The sequence below is a fragment of the Meleagris gallopavo genome, chromosome 4 (assembly GCF_000146605.3).
Source record: "Meleagris gallopavo isolate NT-WF06-2002-E0010 breed Aviagen turkey brand Nicholas breeding stock chromosome 4, Turkey_5.1, whole genome shotgun sequence".
In the NCBI taxonomy this organism is placed as follows: domain Eukaryota; kingdom Metazoa; phylum Chordata; class Aves; order Galliformes; family Phasianidae; genus Meleagris; species Meleagris gallopavo.
Window position 1 is genome coordinate 32038967 of NC_015014.2, and position 17617 is coordinate 32056583.

Genomic DNA, 17617 nt, shown 5'->3' on the forward strand with positions numbered 1-17617 from the left:
TTGCAGTTTTATTTTTATCGTTATCACCTAACTTCACATTATTATTTCCTTTAACTTTTTTTTTGTTACTTTTCTTTTCTTATTAAATTCTGCTCATTTCCTTATTTTCAATAAAGATCCCGAGACGAACTTCAGCAGACTCCTATCCTTTCTCCTCGGCAAAAACCTCAGCCGCGCATCCCGGTCCGTCGGAGCGGGACCGCGATGGGGCCCCGCAGCCGTCGTGCCGCAACCGCGGTCCCGGAGCGGCCCCTGGTGTTCGCACCGCAGCCGGACGGCGCCGCTCCCCGACGCCGAGCTCCGTCCGCAGGCGTGCGGCGGCCCCTGGCTGCAGAGCTGAGAAACGGGAGTGCCTAATTAATGAGTTTCACGGCGCCGGGTTTATGCTGCTACAGTAGCAAACGAGGCCTGACAACAGCAGGTACTAGAGTAAAAGTGGCCGCCTCTTGCATTATATTAATGCAAATAATGAATGCTTTGCAACTCGTGCATGATGGCACATCAACTGATACCCCAGAGAGCCGACGTGGGCACAGAGGAACTATGCTACATTCCCAAAGTGTTTCAGTACATCCAAATTCCACTCCATAGGATTCAGAAAGTGCTTTTGCAAATAAAATGCAGGAAATTGCACAAATTTCTAGAGCTGATTTTCAAAACAACCTCAGTCAGAAAATTTTGATAATGTCCTTAAAACAGCTGTACTATATTCTGAGTCATAGCTGCTGTTTTATACATAATCAAAGTTACTAGATGCATTTATAACGATTTTAGTTTATTATTATAATTATTATTTTAGCAAAAAGTTATTTTAATGGCTTGGAAATCAAGCCATTGAAACTGGAGCAGCTATGCTAGATATAAAACAGTGTGATTCATGCAGTCGCTAGTACTGTCAGCAAGGCATGTTTTAAATGAGTTAATGGAACAGTATCATAGATTCTTTGGGATCAGCTCTTTTCTCTGTCACTACCCCTGATTTTGCTTCCTGATAAATGAACAATTTGTTCACATGCATGTGAACGCAACACGCACTCTGCTGGTAAAAAGGCAGAAAGGCAGCGAGGAAACCTTGCCAGACAGGGTGACAGCCAGTGCCTCTCTGCGTCCAGGCCTTACACAGGGGGAACAAAATCAGCTGCATCAAGATCCCCTATTCTGCCTTGAATGTCGTTATGAGGAACCCACTAGCAATTCATAAATGCAGAAATAAAGTGAAGAAAAGTTCATTTGGCATTTTTCGTGCTGTCTGCAATTCTGTTGATAACACAACCCAAAAGTTCCCCAGGCTTTCATCTCCAGATACAGAAAAGCAATCTCATCTCAGCACTGCAAATACATATCAGTGCCCTCATAACAACAGATCAGCACTGCCTGTGCTTACAGTGTTCCCAGTGCTGTTTTGCCCAAAGAAGCCACTGACATGGCTGAAATGTTGCTCCAGAAGGCACAGACAGTGTGGAAGCGCGTTGAGGGCCAATGAACAAAATAAGAACCACTCATATTTTGGGGGGACGTGTTTTAAGTTTATAAGCATGTTTTGTTCCTGTGTCAACTAAATGAAAATTGGATGTATACCTATCATCACACAGAGTCTTAGGAGGTCTCAGGCCTAGAATAAGATATTACAAGAGGAACTGAACTGTGTTCTGTAGCCAGAACAAAAAGCAATCAGGAATTCAGCAGACCTGGTGGGATTTTTCTGTGTTCTCTACTCACTATGCTGACGGAGCACTGGTGCATGTCCAGAGAAAGGCAACAAAGCTGTCAAGGGTCTGGAGCAAAAGTCATTTGGGAAGCAGGCGAGGGAGCTGGGATTATTTAGTCTGGAGAAGAGGAGGCTCAGGAGAGACATTATGGCTCACTGCAACTGCCTGACAGGAGGTTGTGGAAAGGTGGGGTCTGCCTCTTCTCCCAGGTAACAGTGATAGGACAAAAGATGGATTGGCCACAAGTTGTGCCAGGAGAAGTCCAGGCTGGATATTAGGAAAAACTTGTTAGAGTTATGATGTGCTGAAATGGGCAGCTCAGGGAGGTGATGGGGTCACTACCTATGGAGGTGTTCAAGAAATGTAGAAAGGTGGCACTGAGGGACACAGTGGGACAGGCTGACAGTTGGACTTGATCTTAGAGGTCTTTAATGATTCTGCGATTCGAGACCATAAAACCTCTGCCTGTTTGATTCACCACACTCCAGAGCAATGCAGGACTTGACATTTGGCATTTTCCCTATCCCTTGCAGGCAGCTGCACATTTCTATCACCTGCAGGCTGCAGCTTCATTTGTGGAAGGAGATGTCAGAGCCTTTTGTGGAAGTACATCCCTATCTGCCTGATGCCACTCCTGCAGAGCTAGAGGCTGTCCAGAGGTCTGCCTGGGTTTTTCCTGGATGTAGCTTCCAGTCTCACTAGTTTCACTGCCATAATATATACAGAAAGTCTCACCACATCGCTTCAGGATGATTTTCCTGTATTCTTCCATGTAGTAATTGAATCCATTTTCTAAACATTAGCACTGCACTGGGGAGTTTTGTAGTCAGGAAATGAGGCAGATATCTTTTTCATTCTCAGCGTGACCCAAAAATATGCCAGCAGCTCCCCTGTCAGTGTGACCAACACTTTCTGCTCCTATACAAGCAACTTTACCAGATATTAAAATGCGTGTTTCTCAAAGTTCAGCTTTCCAGTATGCAAAGATAACCAAGAACACAGTTCTTGTGGGAATATTACTACTCCTTTTTCCATTTCCATATGGTACAGGCTATATTTTGATTAAAAAGCATTAGAAATTGTATGAATAACTGACGTACCATTTTGCTATACCACATATTTTTCTGTGGGCTGACATTTCTTATTTTTTATTTTTTTTAATCAGAATGAATTCCATTTCCTCACAGACAATTGGTAAATATCCTACAACAGTATTTGACCAAGAATAGATGGCCCCTGGCAGAGCCACTAGAAACACCCTGGCAGGACAAGGATACCTCATTAACTCCAAATATTTAAAATTATTTTTAGGGCTATCATTTCCCTTCAATTAGTCTCCCTCAGCAGGTCTATTTTATCAGGGATTAGAATCATAACATCATTAATGCTGAAAAAGACCACTAAGATCACGTAGTCCAACCACCAGCCCACCCTCACCAGGCCCCTCAGTACCACATTTCCATGTTCCTTGAACACCTCCAGGGATGGTGATTCCACCACCTCCCTGCGCAGCCTGTGCCAATGCATCACCACGCTTTCTGAGAAGTCGTCTTTCCTAATATCCAACATGAGGTAAATACTGCAATCTCAGTAAAATACTATAAAGAACTCTATTACCAAAAATGGATACCACAAAAATGACTACCAGAGTTTCTAAGCAATTTCTTGCTCGTTTCTTAGATAAAGCTTGCTTTAATATATTGTAGAAAGCAGCCTGGCATTCATTGCTCAAATTCTGCTTCTTTGACCACTTCTTTAGAGAATTAATTTTGTCGATTTTGTGGGAGGAAAAGTTTCAGGCAGGGAGGAGTAGATTTCCAGTTGTGACTAACTATAGCTCCATGTGCTATGTGAAGCTGTATCATTTTGCAGCCAAGATGAGAGATTATGGTTCTTGACTTGCACTGTAAATATTGTTTTTTGTTATATATCTCTCTGTCTAGTGTTTGAACCAAACAAATGTTTTCCTCATCAGTGTTAGAGTGTGACTTTTTCCCGGAGCTTTTACCTCAGGACCAGTCTTGCCATTACTCACATAAAACAACGTAACTATTTTTTTTTGTTGTTGTTAAAACCTATGTTCCATGCCTTAATGCCAGACAAAACCAGCTTGTTTAATTGGCCTATAAAACCCCTCAGAAGTGATATTTCTATGTTTTGGCAGAACTTTATAGAAGGTGCTATGACAACCAAGTTGCTTGAGAATTGTGGACATCCAGAAAGAAGCCTGAGAGGTCAGGTTTCAGACTGCTCTGTCACAGGCACTTTTTGGAACCTGCTTCTTCCCAGTGCTATTTCAGGCCCTAAACCATCATGGTGATCAGAAACTTTAGGTCTTATAATAACACAGTGAATTTCCCAGTACAAAACTTGATAGCAAAGCTGGGTTCTATTAATTGTTGAGGTTTGTTTTCTTAAAATGTCCAATTACCAAGGACAAACATTTCCCACCTTTTCTCTCCCAATTCTAGACTTTTATTATTTCCTAGAATGCTTTCCTAGCTTTTCAGCTAAAAAATGGATTTATTCATTGTACTTCTCTGCCTTATCTGAGATAATTCTTTCTTAAGAAAGTGCAGCATCCATCCATTAAACGATTAAACCAAATCCTCTTTGGTACTTCTCCTGAGATTATGCTCTTGCTTCCTTTGACTAACTGCATCCAAATTTGAAACACCATTTTGTATTTCAGTTTGGGGCAAACGTAGTGGAAAGCATCTTTGCTTTGTTGTTAAATAGTAATATAATTTTTCTCTCAGGAAGACGCTCATCAATTATTGAGTCAGAACAACAACACTGATTTAAACTAATAACTGTTGAGTCCAACTTTTGCATGATTATCATTTTGCAGAAGACCACAAGTCAAAGGTCTCTACATAAGCCAGAATTAGTGCAAGTCAACCTACAGACAAGAGCAAGTGAAGCAGTAGTGTGACTGCAGATTATCTACACTTTGTAGAAGCGCCTCCTTTCACAGAGACTTTTAGATATCATTCACCTGAATGTGATCTCTCTTGAGGTCCGTGTTATCAGCTGAAACAAATTGTTAAAAATTATGGATGTGAGTATATGTAATTGCTACAATTCCTGGAGAACAGAGGTTCCCTTGGCTCTCTGGAACTCAAGCTGGTATTATTGGCTCCACACAGAACCTTCTGCAAACACATCCATGGGGCTCAGTGGAGGAAAATCTTTTTTGGAAACTGATGCAACATGGGAATGCCTGCAGGCATTTGCAAAGTTATTATTCTTCACTGTTCACACTCATTTTTTACTGGTTGCAAAAGCAGCTCACAGAAGTCAATGTTTTCCTCATTCCCTTATCCAGCCACCGCTGACTCATCTGCCTTCCACAAAGGAGAGCACTTATGTCCAGCAAAGGCTGCAAAGTAGAGTTTGTAATGGCTCACTTATCACTGTAAGCAAAGCCAAAACAGTGCATAGATAATTCATTGTGGAGCCTTCAGAGAATCCCTTAGAGTTAGAAAGGACATATAAAGGTGATCTAATCCAACTCCCATGCAATGAACAAACATATCCACAGCTAGATCAGGTTGCTCAAAGCCCCCATCCAGCCTGGCCTTGAGTATCTGCAGGGTCTTGTTTAGAGATACCTTATTTAGTCTTCCTTCAAGGCTTACTTGCTCTGATGCAGATTTTATGCTGGAATAATCCGTGATGTGTTATTGAGGATCACTCACCCTCGGAAGGGACAGCAGGATAAGTTTTTCCAATTCAATTCTTGGGTGCCTTCTCAGTCATACTAATGAGAGTTGAATTGATCTTTCAATATTTAACTCCTAATAGACAAGTTGTGTTTGGGGAAAAAAATAAAAAAAAAAAAACACATTTTTTCAGACAAGTTTTATAGCCCAGGAATATGTTGGTTTGAATCCAGGCACTTTATTTTGCAAAATCTATAAAGGCATGTTTTCTTTTTCTTTTAACAGCTAGAGTACTTAGCAAAGCTCTTCACTGTACGTGGTGATCGTTGCTTTTTTGGTTTTAAACCATATTTATTTGTTGTTGCTGTTAATAGCTCACATGCTGGCTGTTGGCACAACCCTATTGAAGCCAGTAGCTGGAGTATTTTTCAAGGCTTTTAACGACACCTCTTATAGCTGAGGAAGACAATTCAGCACCATTCCCCTCAACACCCCATCCTTATCAGGTGTGTCTCTTGAACAGGAAAGAAAAACAAACAAAAATAAAATACAATCATAGAAAAACATTAAACAAATCCTCCACTTTATCACTTCCTAAGGATACTTAAACAGATCTGGAGGGGGAAAAAATAAAAATAAAAAAAAAGGAATTCTACAGATGATTACTAGTGCTTCTTTCCTACGTTGTTTGCTTGGTTTTCTTTCCAAGAATTTCCTTGTCACAAGACTTTAAGGGCCTAAATAACAACCGAAGGTTTGCATCACTCTTATTTCACTGTAAAACTTGCACTAGAAAAGTTAGAAGTTAGGATCTGTATATATTATTATTAGGGCTTGAAGTATTAATATTAGAAAGTGAAAGTTACATAAGTGTTTTTGTAATATTCTGTTTATAGTATGGCACTTACAGAAAGTGTCTATATTTTCAGCAGTTTTAGACTGAAAAGTATACTGGTTTTGATATTGAAACTGTAATTTCCTGGGTACCCACCAGATGGTACAGTTCAGTTAGGAATTAGCATTATCTGCCCTTAACTGTTGCCTAAGCCACAAGCAGATAGCATTGCTAACTAATTAAATAACTAGTAATTAATTTTGCTTATGTCCCAGGATTTCAGCCTTTTTATTCCATAATTTGTGTGAACACTTGGAGAACTTCTCATTGCTTGTTTAGCTTTCTTTTCTGATTTAAAGAAAGGGAACGAGAGCATCTCATTATTCCTTCAATATCTGTATACTACAGGCTTTGGATAGGGTTTTCTTGTGTGATGTGTACAGTATTGAAATGTAACCACTGACAGTCAGACATGGAGAAAGTATTTGTCTCGAATCCAACACATTTAATCTGTAATCCATCAATAATTTATTTAATCAATTACTGGAGAACTGTTGGACCTTTACTCCATCTTCATGAGAATATATGCCTTTAAAACAGAAGCATAGGCTATCAGCCTAATACAACAGTCCTGCACACCAGAAAATCTGAAAGTTAAATCTGTCCTTAGGAGCCCAACAGTTTTGTTAATAGTCCTCCTGATGCTAAGTGTTACTTTAATGGCTCTTGCTGTGATGCCATTTATTCAAGGAAGAGAAATAAAGTACCTGTAACATTTCAGATTCAGTTCTTGAAACAGAAAATTCATTCATATTAAAATGACTTGGAGTTCAAAAGAAGAAAGCTTTGATACAGATTGGAATTACAATTGGCAGCTATTTTAGCATGGAAATAATTACAGGAAAAAGGAAAAAAGTTGGAAAAAAGACCTGGCAAGTAATAAAAAAAAGTAAAGATCACTGACATGTATTTATATACTTTCAAGATACGTCTCCACAGCAATTGCAGCACCAACCTGCAGAGCTGACAGCATTATCCAAAAGCAGCTCCCACTTCCCAGCAATCCCCTGAACAGGCATTGCAGAGAAAGCATGAAAGTCATGGAACAATCTGACTCTGTGAACCCCTCCTACAGAGCTTTCCTTACAGCTGCTTATAAACCTGAATAAATGAACTCCTATTAAGCTATTTATAGAGTGACAGATAACATTAGTAGAAGGCTCAGTCCCTTCTAATTAACTTCTTAGGCTCATCGCTGGGATACTTGATTATTATAAGCCCAACCCAAATTGCTAATAGATAATGATAGGTGAAGAAACAGCAGGGGGTGAATTTACATAAGAAACAGAATCCTCCTAACATTAAAAAAAAAAAAATTAAATAGTGTTCTCTGTAGGAAAAAAACAAACAAAAAAATCCCCTCCCACTTTATTTTTAACACCTCCAAAAACCTGTGATGCATGTAGGCTCTATGCAAAGTAGTGTGAGATGTAAACGTTGTACAGACTTTGTCCTACATCTCCATACAGCAAAAGGTTCTATTTCACACTCAATAAAAAAGAAAGATCACAGAATTAAATCAGGCTCAAAATGGAACAAGCCTTTCACTTCTGGTATAAGCATTTACTCTGAAGGATCTTTGAAAGCAAAATGAAAACCCTAAGAGCCTTCAGGCTGAAGAGAAGGTGAAACAGATCATAGTGTATGATAATTAAATGTTTAGTATTTTACCAATTAAATCACTAAGGTAGAATTTTATTTTAAAAAAGCAAGTAACACTAGAATTCTGTATTATGAAAGGATCCTCAGGGCACAGTAATATAGGTACCTGTACTACTCTGAGGTAAATTATACTTGCTAAATGGTAACTGCAAATGAAAGTGGATACTTACTAAGAGGGTCAATAGATGAAGAATGGTTACTTCGTGGCTTAAGCAGCAGATGTAATGCTCACGCGTGGGTGCACCATGCCGGGGGCTTTACTCCTCATGAGCACTGCAGCAATGCAGAGCTGGGGGGCAAGTGGTGGCCACACTGTCAACACAGTGGCTACACATCCACTGGTGTTCCAGGTCCCTCTCCTCCTGGCAGGGCTGCCCATGACATCTGAGATTGTCATTTGCAGGGAAATACATAGGCTAATATCCAGCCATGGTAGAGCAGATGTCTAACCATATCAGTTAGACATTAGGAAATTATTTTTCTCAGGAAGAGTGATCAGGCATTGGAATGGGCTGCCCAGGGAGGTGGTGGAGTCACTGTCCCTGGAGGTGTTCAAAACCATGGAGATGTGCACTGAAGGACATAATTAGTGGGTATGGAGAGAATGAGTTGATAGCTGAACTGGATGACCTTAGATGTCTCTTCCAACCTTAGCAATTCTATGATTCTACACATAGTCTGCTCTCTGGAGCACAAGCAAAACTTGGTAATACCTAGATGATGCGTTAATTCAGAGCTGAGCAAAACAAGTTTGTCCTAAAACTTGTTCAAGGTGTTCATATACACATCTGCATATATACACGCAAGCACTCCAGCACACACAGTATAACATGAACTTGAGCAGAGAGGTAGCCTTGTCTTGACTACAAGGGCCAGAAGGGCCAGTCTTGCCTTAGCTTTAAGGTCTCAACCAGAAAATTTACTTTTCATTAAGTCACATCTATTTGGGTGTAGAGACACAATAAAAAAAAAAGTTAGATAGTGCTTTCTCCTCATTCATAATGAGTAGTCTCTGGGGCATATAAAGCCTGCGCAAGGCACTTAAACAATATTTTTATTTGGTTGACTTTGACCTCATATGAGGTCTGTGCCAAACCATTTGGATGCACAACGTTACAAAATTGAGTATGAGACAAATATGTTTCATGATGAGGTTAGTGAACTACAGTAAGTGACAAAGTTTACAGAATCACAGAATCGTAGGGGCTGGAAGGGACCTCTAGAGATCATCGAGACCAACTCCCCTGCCAAAGCAGGTTCCCTACACCAGGTTGTACAGGTAAGCGTCCAGGCAAGACTAGAATATCTCCAGAGAAGGAGACTCCACAACCTCCCTGGGCAGCCTGTTCCAGTGCTCCGTCACCCTCACCGTGAAGAAGTTCTTACGCACATTCGTGCGAAACTTCCTATGCTGCAGCTTATGTCCGTTTCCCCTCGTCCTGTCTCCACGTACCACTGAAAAGAGACTGGCCTCACCACTATGGCCGTCACACCTCGGCTATTTATAAACTTGGATCAGGTCCCCTCTCAGTCGTCTTTTCTCAAGGCTAAACAAATCCAGTTCACTCAGCCTTTCTTCATAGGGGAGATGCTCCAGGCCCTTCACCATCTTTGTGGCCCTCCGCTGGACTCTTTCCAAGAGATCCCTGTCTTTTTTGTACTGGGGAGCCCAGAACTGGACACAGTACTCCAGATGAGGCCTTACCAGGGCAGAGTAGAGGGGGAGGATCACCTCCCTCGACCTGCTGGACACGCTCTTCTTAATGCACCCCTGAATGCCATTGGCCTTTTTGGCCACGAGGGCACACTGCTGGCTCATGACCAACCTGTCGTCCACCAGGACGCCCAGGTCCCTCTCTGCAGAGCTCCTCTCCAGCAGCTCATCCCCCAGCCTGTATTGGTGCGTGCAATTATTCCTCCCTAGGTGTAAGACCCTACACTTGCTTTTGTTGAACCTCATCCAGTTTTTTACTGCCCAGCTCTCCAGCCTGTCCAGGTCTTGCTGAATGGCAGCACAGCTTTCAGGCGTGTCAGCCAATCCTCCCAACTTCGTATCATCAGCAAACTTGCTGAGGGTGGCCACTATCCCCTCATCAAGGTCATTGGTGAAGATGTTGAACAAGATCGGACCCAGCACAGACCCCTGGGGGACACCACTGGTTACAGGTCTTCAGCCAGACTCTGCACCACTAACAATGACCCTCTGCGCTCTGCCAGTCAGCCAGTTCTCAACCCACCTCACTGTCCACTCGTCTATCCCACACTTCCTCAGCTTTGTTATAAGGATGTCTGCTCTGGCAGGGCTGTTCTTTCATTTTATTATCATTTATTAGAAAAACACTCGTAATTACATTTTCTATAAATCTTATCATGAAGTTAATCTGTGTGTGCAAACTTAAACTATTATTTGCTCTTAAAACATGCAAGTCATCCCACCCCGTTAACTGAGCCACATTTTGAAATCAATATTTAAATACACAGTAGTTATTTAAGAAGTAAACACTTTCACAGCAACATAAGTATTTTCACCACTGCAATTTTAATGCCTGTTGAAACCAGCACTTTTTATACCTTGGTGCTGTAGCTCATCACACTGAACTCAGAGTATAAACCAAATTCGAAGCACAACCATACTGTCAGAAAGAAGCATTTCCCTCCCTGTTTGTGAGCTGTAATGCAATAGAAAGTACAACAATGACAGCATAGCAACAAGGTGCCAGGCTATAGCAAGTGAGGACTTGCTCAAATGCAGAGTCAACAGCCACAGGCACAAAAAATTAAGGAAAGAAGCTACTTACCTCCACATAATCAAAGATCTCCAGCAAGATATTCTAACCTCCACTGCCAACCCTTAAAAGAGGTCTGGGAAGGGATAGATCCTGTATCCACTCCTTCCAGTCACATTGCACGCACCTGAGCTCCCCTGGGTTGGCCCTGCCTTCCCACCAGGTGCTCAATCACTATTTCAAGCCATGATTTAGCATTTCTGCTACATTTCCCCCATCCAGGCTTCTTCTTTCTGTGGTGCTCCATCCTGCCTAGCTTGGGTTTGCAGGCAGAGGCCATCCATGCTCCAGAACACACACTGTCCTACTGACTCCACAGTCTGCGTGGGAGACGTACCCAAACTTTAATAACCCTGTGTCCTAACTTCTAATTTACTTTATGACTTCCTAGATAGACTTGTGAAATGTACTATTTTTGACAATTTTGAAACATTTTGAAAGCAGAACACTTGTTTCCTGATATTGTGTCATGAATACAGGGATTTAAAAACAAAAAACAAGGTGACATAAGAGACATCTTCTTTCACTCTACATATGCCAGGAGCTAAGCTTCAACAGTCAAGTATGTTCAGTGATAGGAAGCACATCCATCACATGCTATCATCATGCAGAAGAAGAACATAATTACCATGGTGTAATTTTTCTTAGCACTGTCTCCATCTATTAGAGCAAAGCAAAGCACTGCCAGAGTCACCATGTGAGAAGCACCCACCTGCTGCCTGTCCCCAGAGGTAGTGGATTCATACCTGCAATAAAGTCGAGGGTGGATGCAGTGAGGGATAATCACAGCCAATCTATCTGTTTTCATAGAATCATAGAATCGTTTGAATTGGAAGGGGTCATTAAAGGCCATCTGGTCCAACTCCCCTGCAATGAACAGGGACGCTTACAGCTACATCAGGTGCTCAGAGCTCCATCCAGCCTAACCTTGAATGCCTTAAGAGGTGGGGCATCCACCACCACTTTGGGCAACCTGTGCCACTGCCACAATAATCTTATTATCTTCCTTATGTCCAGTCTAAATCTCTTCTCTTTTAGTTTGAAACTATTTCCCCTTGTCCTATTACAACAGACTCTGCTAAAGAGTCTGTCCATTTCTTTCTTCTTCTCTTTTTTTTCTGTCCTCTTCTTTCTTTTTTTCTTATCCTGGGAACCTGAGTTGCTGCTGGCGATTTCCCAGAACCTAACATTCATTGTTAAATGTATGAGCTTTTGCTCCTGCAGAGTGGTATGAGCACAGGGGAAAGTACAGAGGTTAGCACAAAGAACTGTTAATACACAGGCCTGGGTCAGAATAATTTCAGCAGAAACATTTTCCCTCAAAAAGTGCCATTAAAATGGTATCTGCAAATGTGTCTTTTTCATTCATCTTCGTTTTGCAGAGCTCTTCATTTCAGTTTCTTTGCTCACTTTGTTCATTTAAGTTTTAAGTCCTTGAGAGCAGGGACTGAACTCACAGCACCCTTAAGATACCCATAACACACTGGCATCCTCCATTGTTTGGAGTCCCCTTTATAACTACATTCCCAGATACCAATGTAAGCTGCAGAAATATTCTGTATCATTTGTACAACCCTAGCTAAATGACTGAAAAGATTTGGAAAAGAAAACCAGAATGCCATATAGTGAGCTTGTGGAGTCATATCATCATGAAGCAAGTTTTGAGAAATTACTTCCTGTGAAATCTGAAGAACCAAACTCAAGGATTTCTTCAGCTGCTTATTCTGTTACCTCAGATCTGGCCTCCTTCCAAGCTGGGTACACAACAAAGACGTTAGAGCTGCATTTCAGACCCAAGTGCCAATATCAGTATTTTTCAGGAAATAAAACTTCATTGTTAACCAAATTTATTTAAAAACACATCAGCGGGACCTCTTTGTAATTATGTATATGCCTAGATGCTTGCAAAATCTTTTATTTATCTGTAATCCTTCAGAGGATGCAGTAGAAAAGGGCGGGTTACTCTGAGTTTCCCCTGCTCGAGGTCTAAAAGGGTTTAATTGTCTGCACAGATGTTGGTCTCAGCAGGGTACAGTAGCTCTCTGTTATTTTCTAAAAAGAGGAAAAAAAAGTTAAGGATTTTGCAGAAACTAATACCCTTAGTATTTTCTTGGAGCATCTATGTAAATTCCTCCTAGCTGCCTGCTCAGATTTGAGCATGTGAAAAGCTGGACTATATTTCCAGCCCACACTGGATACAAAGCCACCTTTCTCCATGCTTGTGGAGCAGGGTTTATTTCAATCTTTTAAATGTAATGTTGCTTTTATTCTTTCCATTGAGTTTAACATATCATGTGAGTGGAAGTCTCCTGCTTGTATGCTTGTGTAATAGCCTCAAAAGAGAAAGATAACTTCGTATTTCTTAATTGCTATTTCCCATAATTCCCCACTAATTTCATGCCAGCTCTCGTTAGTTCTACCCCAGTTTTCTGAACTTCAATTACCACAATCTCCTGTTTTTCAAAATAATAATATCCCCAGAAAGTTATTAATTACATTTGAAAGCACTACCATTAGCCAGGGTCCTAATTATGAAAAAGTATTCAGTGGCCCCATGGCATTTGGGTAATCAGGGCTGCGCCATCGAAAGAGCAGCCCTATGATTAGGCCTTTTTGCCCTAGGCTGAATAATCTCCCCTGAACCTGTTGTGTCCCACAAAAATAATGGGATGTATTACAAAATGGAAACAACCAAAGAAGCTTTTGTTTTAGAAGACTCAATGTGTTCTGTAACTTACAACTTACACAACCTCTGCTGACTCAATTTCTCATCAATATCAATTAAGACTTAATTGTAAGCTTAGCTCCTTCTGCATACAGCTGCTCATCTAAGGGTCAGGCAATTCGATATTAGGATATCAAGATACTGGATATTAGGAAAAACTTTTCAGAACAATGTACTGGTAATGCACTGGCACAGGCTGCCCAGGGAGGTGGTGCAGTCACCATCCCTGGAGGAGTTCAAGAACAATGGAGATGTGGCACTGAGAAATATGGTCGGTGGGCATGGTGGGGGTGGGTTGGCAGTTGGATTGGGTGATCTTAGTGGTCTTTTCCAACCTTAAGGATTCTGTGGTTCTATGATTTTATTTCACTCCTTGGAATAATATTTAGTTTTGTCCGTCAGTAAAAGACATGGTCCAAGATAGCTACAGACGGATAGTAAGACTTGTTAGTTGCAGAATTTAGTAAGACTTGTTAGTTGCAGAATTTTGAATGATGAAAGTGCTTATTGCCTAGAGTGTTATCTCTCAAATATCTGTGTATAGATCAATTATTTAAAAAAAATCAATAAAAAGGTCATTCAGTTATGTGGATCAATATCTAACTAAACACTGGCAGAAGAAAATCTACATAAGGCATCATTAAATCCTGTAGCAAGCACAGTTGGTGCACACCAGCTTTCTAACCAGCATTAAATGCAATATTCTGGAGGAATACAATATATAGAGTGATGACAAAATGTAGAAAAAACAATGTAACTGATTACTTGAACAATAGTTTGCAATCTTTAATTAGCATCCTCTTGGCTTACTGTAGACTAAATTCACTCTTTTTTTACTAGGAAGTGCAGATTTAACCTAGATGTATTGCTTTCTTGTAAAGTAAATTTGAGGCATAAACGGGATATGCTGCAAAAAAGTGGTGCTTTAGCAGGTGGTGACTGCTGTGCATTAGTTTGAATGCTGCTAGTGAGCACATCTTGATTCTTGTGTATTTTTACAAGCAGGTGTATTTCCTTAGAACCCTGTTAATGGCATATGATAATCCTGCTTTAAAAAAAGTCAGAGATCATAAAATACCCCATAGATGCTCTGCACTGCACACATCAGACCTGCAGCTCAACCCAATGCAAGTGTGCCTCACTCCTCATAGCACAGCTTCTGTGCTGTGGGACACTGCACATTCTTCTGCATGGCTCTCTCCTCTCCATAACTGCTGATTGGACTTCAACATCTTCCCTCTATTTTCATCAAGAGTTAATTCTGTTAAACCAAATTTCTTCTTGATTTTTAATATTCTTGGGAATATAACATCACAGAAATGAAAAGCCCTATTGTACTCAAAGCTAGCTACATGTTAACTGGTGTTTCAGAGAAGAGTTTTCTGATCATTCCTCTTAGAGCTTGAAATCCTATCTGAAAGCCTGTGCTGCCATATGCCCATTTTAGACAACAAATACTTTGCTCAGTATAGCCTGCAGTGCACCTATCTATCTTTGCTCAGTGGATGCCTGCTAAAACTGATTTTTTTTCTATCCTCCAAAGAATATTGTTTTATGATTCTTATTATAAAATATGAGATTCAGATTATGAGAGAAAGATCTTGACATTATTAATATTGATGACCTTTTCTCCTTCCTTGGGCAAAACAGATTTCCTTAATTAGTAAAATCTTGTCAAAGCTACACTGGAACACAGGAATTCATGAAATGTTTAGTACAATTGGCTGTTACTCTTATGTACATCAAATGCTTTTCAGGAGAATAGCATCTGGCTTCAGAATCTGGAAAATGAATTACATTTGATAATAAAGGCTGTAAGGATAACACAAAATCAATGTCTGTACTGTGACTAGAAAGGAATGAGAGGGTTGCATGTTTTAGTGTAGCAGAATACCAGATATTATTTGAGTATGAATTTGACTGGCATATTTATACCATTGTTTTTTAAGTGCAGAAAATTTGGAGCAACACTGAACTTGTGTGGATTCTTCCTTTTCCAAGCAATTCCATATGTTCAATTATAGCAAGTTAAAAAAAAATTTAAAAAGCAGATTTGACTAAATAAGTCAAAGGCTTGCTATAAGGTTTTATATATATTCACATGTTAAATACCATGAGATAGAGGAAAAGTTCCTGAAGACAGAGAAATACCTAAGAAGATAAAACATTTGTCTTCTTTCTTCTGAATCAAGGTCTATCTTGGATTTATTTAAATAAATGGAAAAAAATCCCAGGATTTCACCTTGTGCATGTATCCAGTAGGTTCTTGTAGTCACAGAAATTTCTAAGTCAGTATTAAATTTCTATGACAGTTAATTAAAAAAAAAAGCAGCATGTTCAACTCTGAAGCAAATGTCAGACAAAATTTGGTGTGCCTTAACTCATGTCACACACAGAAGAGAGATGCAGCCTGGAGTGCACAGAGCAGCATGTACTGCTTCCCCTCCTGAGCTGGGGAGTTGAAAGTAAGAATTATCTTCAGATAAAATCAAGTTCTTGTAATTAGAGTTGCCCTGTTGCTATGTTTCTCCTGCAGTGTTTTCCCCACTGCCCATGAGGAGTTAGTAACATAATGATAAAATTCAGTCATTTCTAACAGTTTTTCAGACAGATTGGTACAAACTTACTTGTGTTTGTTCTCTTATTTCTTTATCCTCACGGTTCTTGTAGGAGAGCCAGCTATATGCACATGTTCTTTATCCTAAAGAGGTTCTGATACTGCAGCTTCAGCCTCTCACTGGCATTCAAGTACACTGGCTTCTCTACTGCCAGTGCACTGACTGCTTATTCAAAAGCCAAAAAAATTCAATGATTATGCTTGATCATTGAATCTGATGAGTCAGTATCTGAGGTAGTGGGATATCTACAGCTTAAAGAACTCCTCCTATTGTCTCTTCCCCACATAGATACCACTGAAGTTACTGGGTTGCAAGTCCCCACCTCCTTTCTTGCAACGCAGAGGTTATTAAATAAATTATCTGATAGCATTTAAGAGAGCAAGAATCTAATCTGTCAAGATTAGATTTATTTATGGGCAGAGAAGATATGAAAAAGCTCTCATTAAAGATGAAAATCTTGCATGGTTACATTCTTGGATCCTAGACACAGCCCTATCAAAAATTACAGTTTCCTTTTCATTCAGACAGGAGGCAGAAACAAAAGGAGGTGTCTACTGTAACAACAGCTTCAGCTCCATAGTCTCTTTTGTACGGGCAGGGACTGCAGTAGTCTATGTTTATCCAGAGACCTTCAGTAATATATGGTTGGCTGAGGTATATGTTATGAATGTAGCAAGGAGAGAGGAGGCTGAAAAAGCAGAGTTATGAAATGCTTTTGTATCCAAATTTGCTGACAAACAGAAGTTGTCAGGGTTTCCCAGTGTGATCTTACCATCACAATAATCATTCTTTTTCCTATCTATGAACACTCCCAGAGAAGGAAAAAACAAAGATTTCCTGAGAGAGATGACAGAAGACTGAGGGATCAGTCTCAAGTTTGAACTTCTACAATATCTGCTAGAAATTTTCCCTGTTTATTGAGTTTTTGATGCCCATTGGTATTGAGATGCTTACTAAGGTACAGAAAATGGTGGAAAAGCACTGAGCCATTTCCATGTCATTGGTTTTACAGCTTGGTTCTTTCTGAGCTTTGATGGAATAGTCTCACAGTGAAATGTTTTGCTCAGAGTGGAAGGTAGGGGAGGCTCTGCAGTGGGGGGAAGCCCAATACTCAGCACCCACTTGGTGAGAGAATTGCTATTCTTCCCTCCCCGTTTTTTTCAGAAAAGGAAGCATGATTTGTCTACAGCAGTTTATAAAACTCCATAATTAACAAAACAGAAGCTGAAAGAATGCAAGGCTACTGCCCCTCTCCCCCGTTATTTTTCCCCCTAGGCTTAGATCTAGCCATCCCTGAGTTAAGTTGCACTGTTCACACTGGCTTCGTGAGGCAGTGACATGGCACATGCTCTGATAACTGCAGAGGAAAATGTTGGCTCTGCTCAGCACAGGCAGCACAACTCCACAACCAAGAACTTAAAAGTGCCATCTCAGATGCAGATGAATTCTTTAAATAATTTATTTCATGTCCAAAGGACTGGATAAAAAGTAAAGGATGAGATTAAAAGTATTTCCTGTTTTTTGTTCTTTTGTTTGTTTCTTTCTTTCTTTCTCTCT

At 40.4% G+C, this 17617-nt stretch overlaps 1 protein-coding gene across 1 annotated transcript in view; it reads right to left on the minus strand.

The window, feature by feature from the left end:
• Nucleotides 1-17617, minus strand: part of FAT4 (FAT atypical cadherin 4) — a 153292-nt gene that overhangs the window by 135330 nt on the left and 345 nt on the right. Inside the window, 1 exon segment of the mRNA XM_010710090.2 lies at nucleotides 167-328. Coding sequence (XP_010708392.2) covers nucleotides 167-328 — 162 coding nt within the window.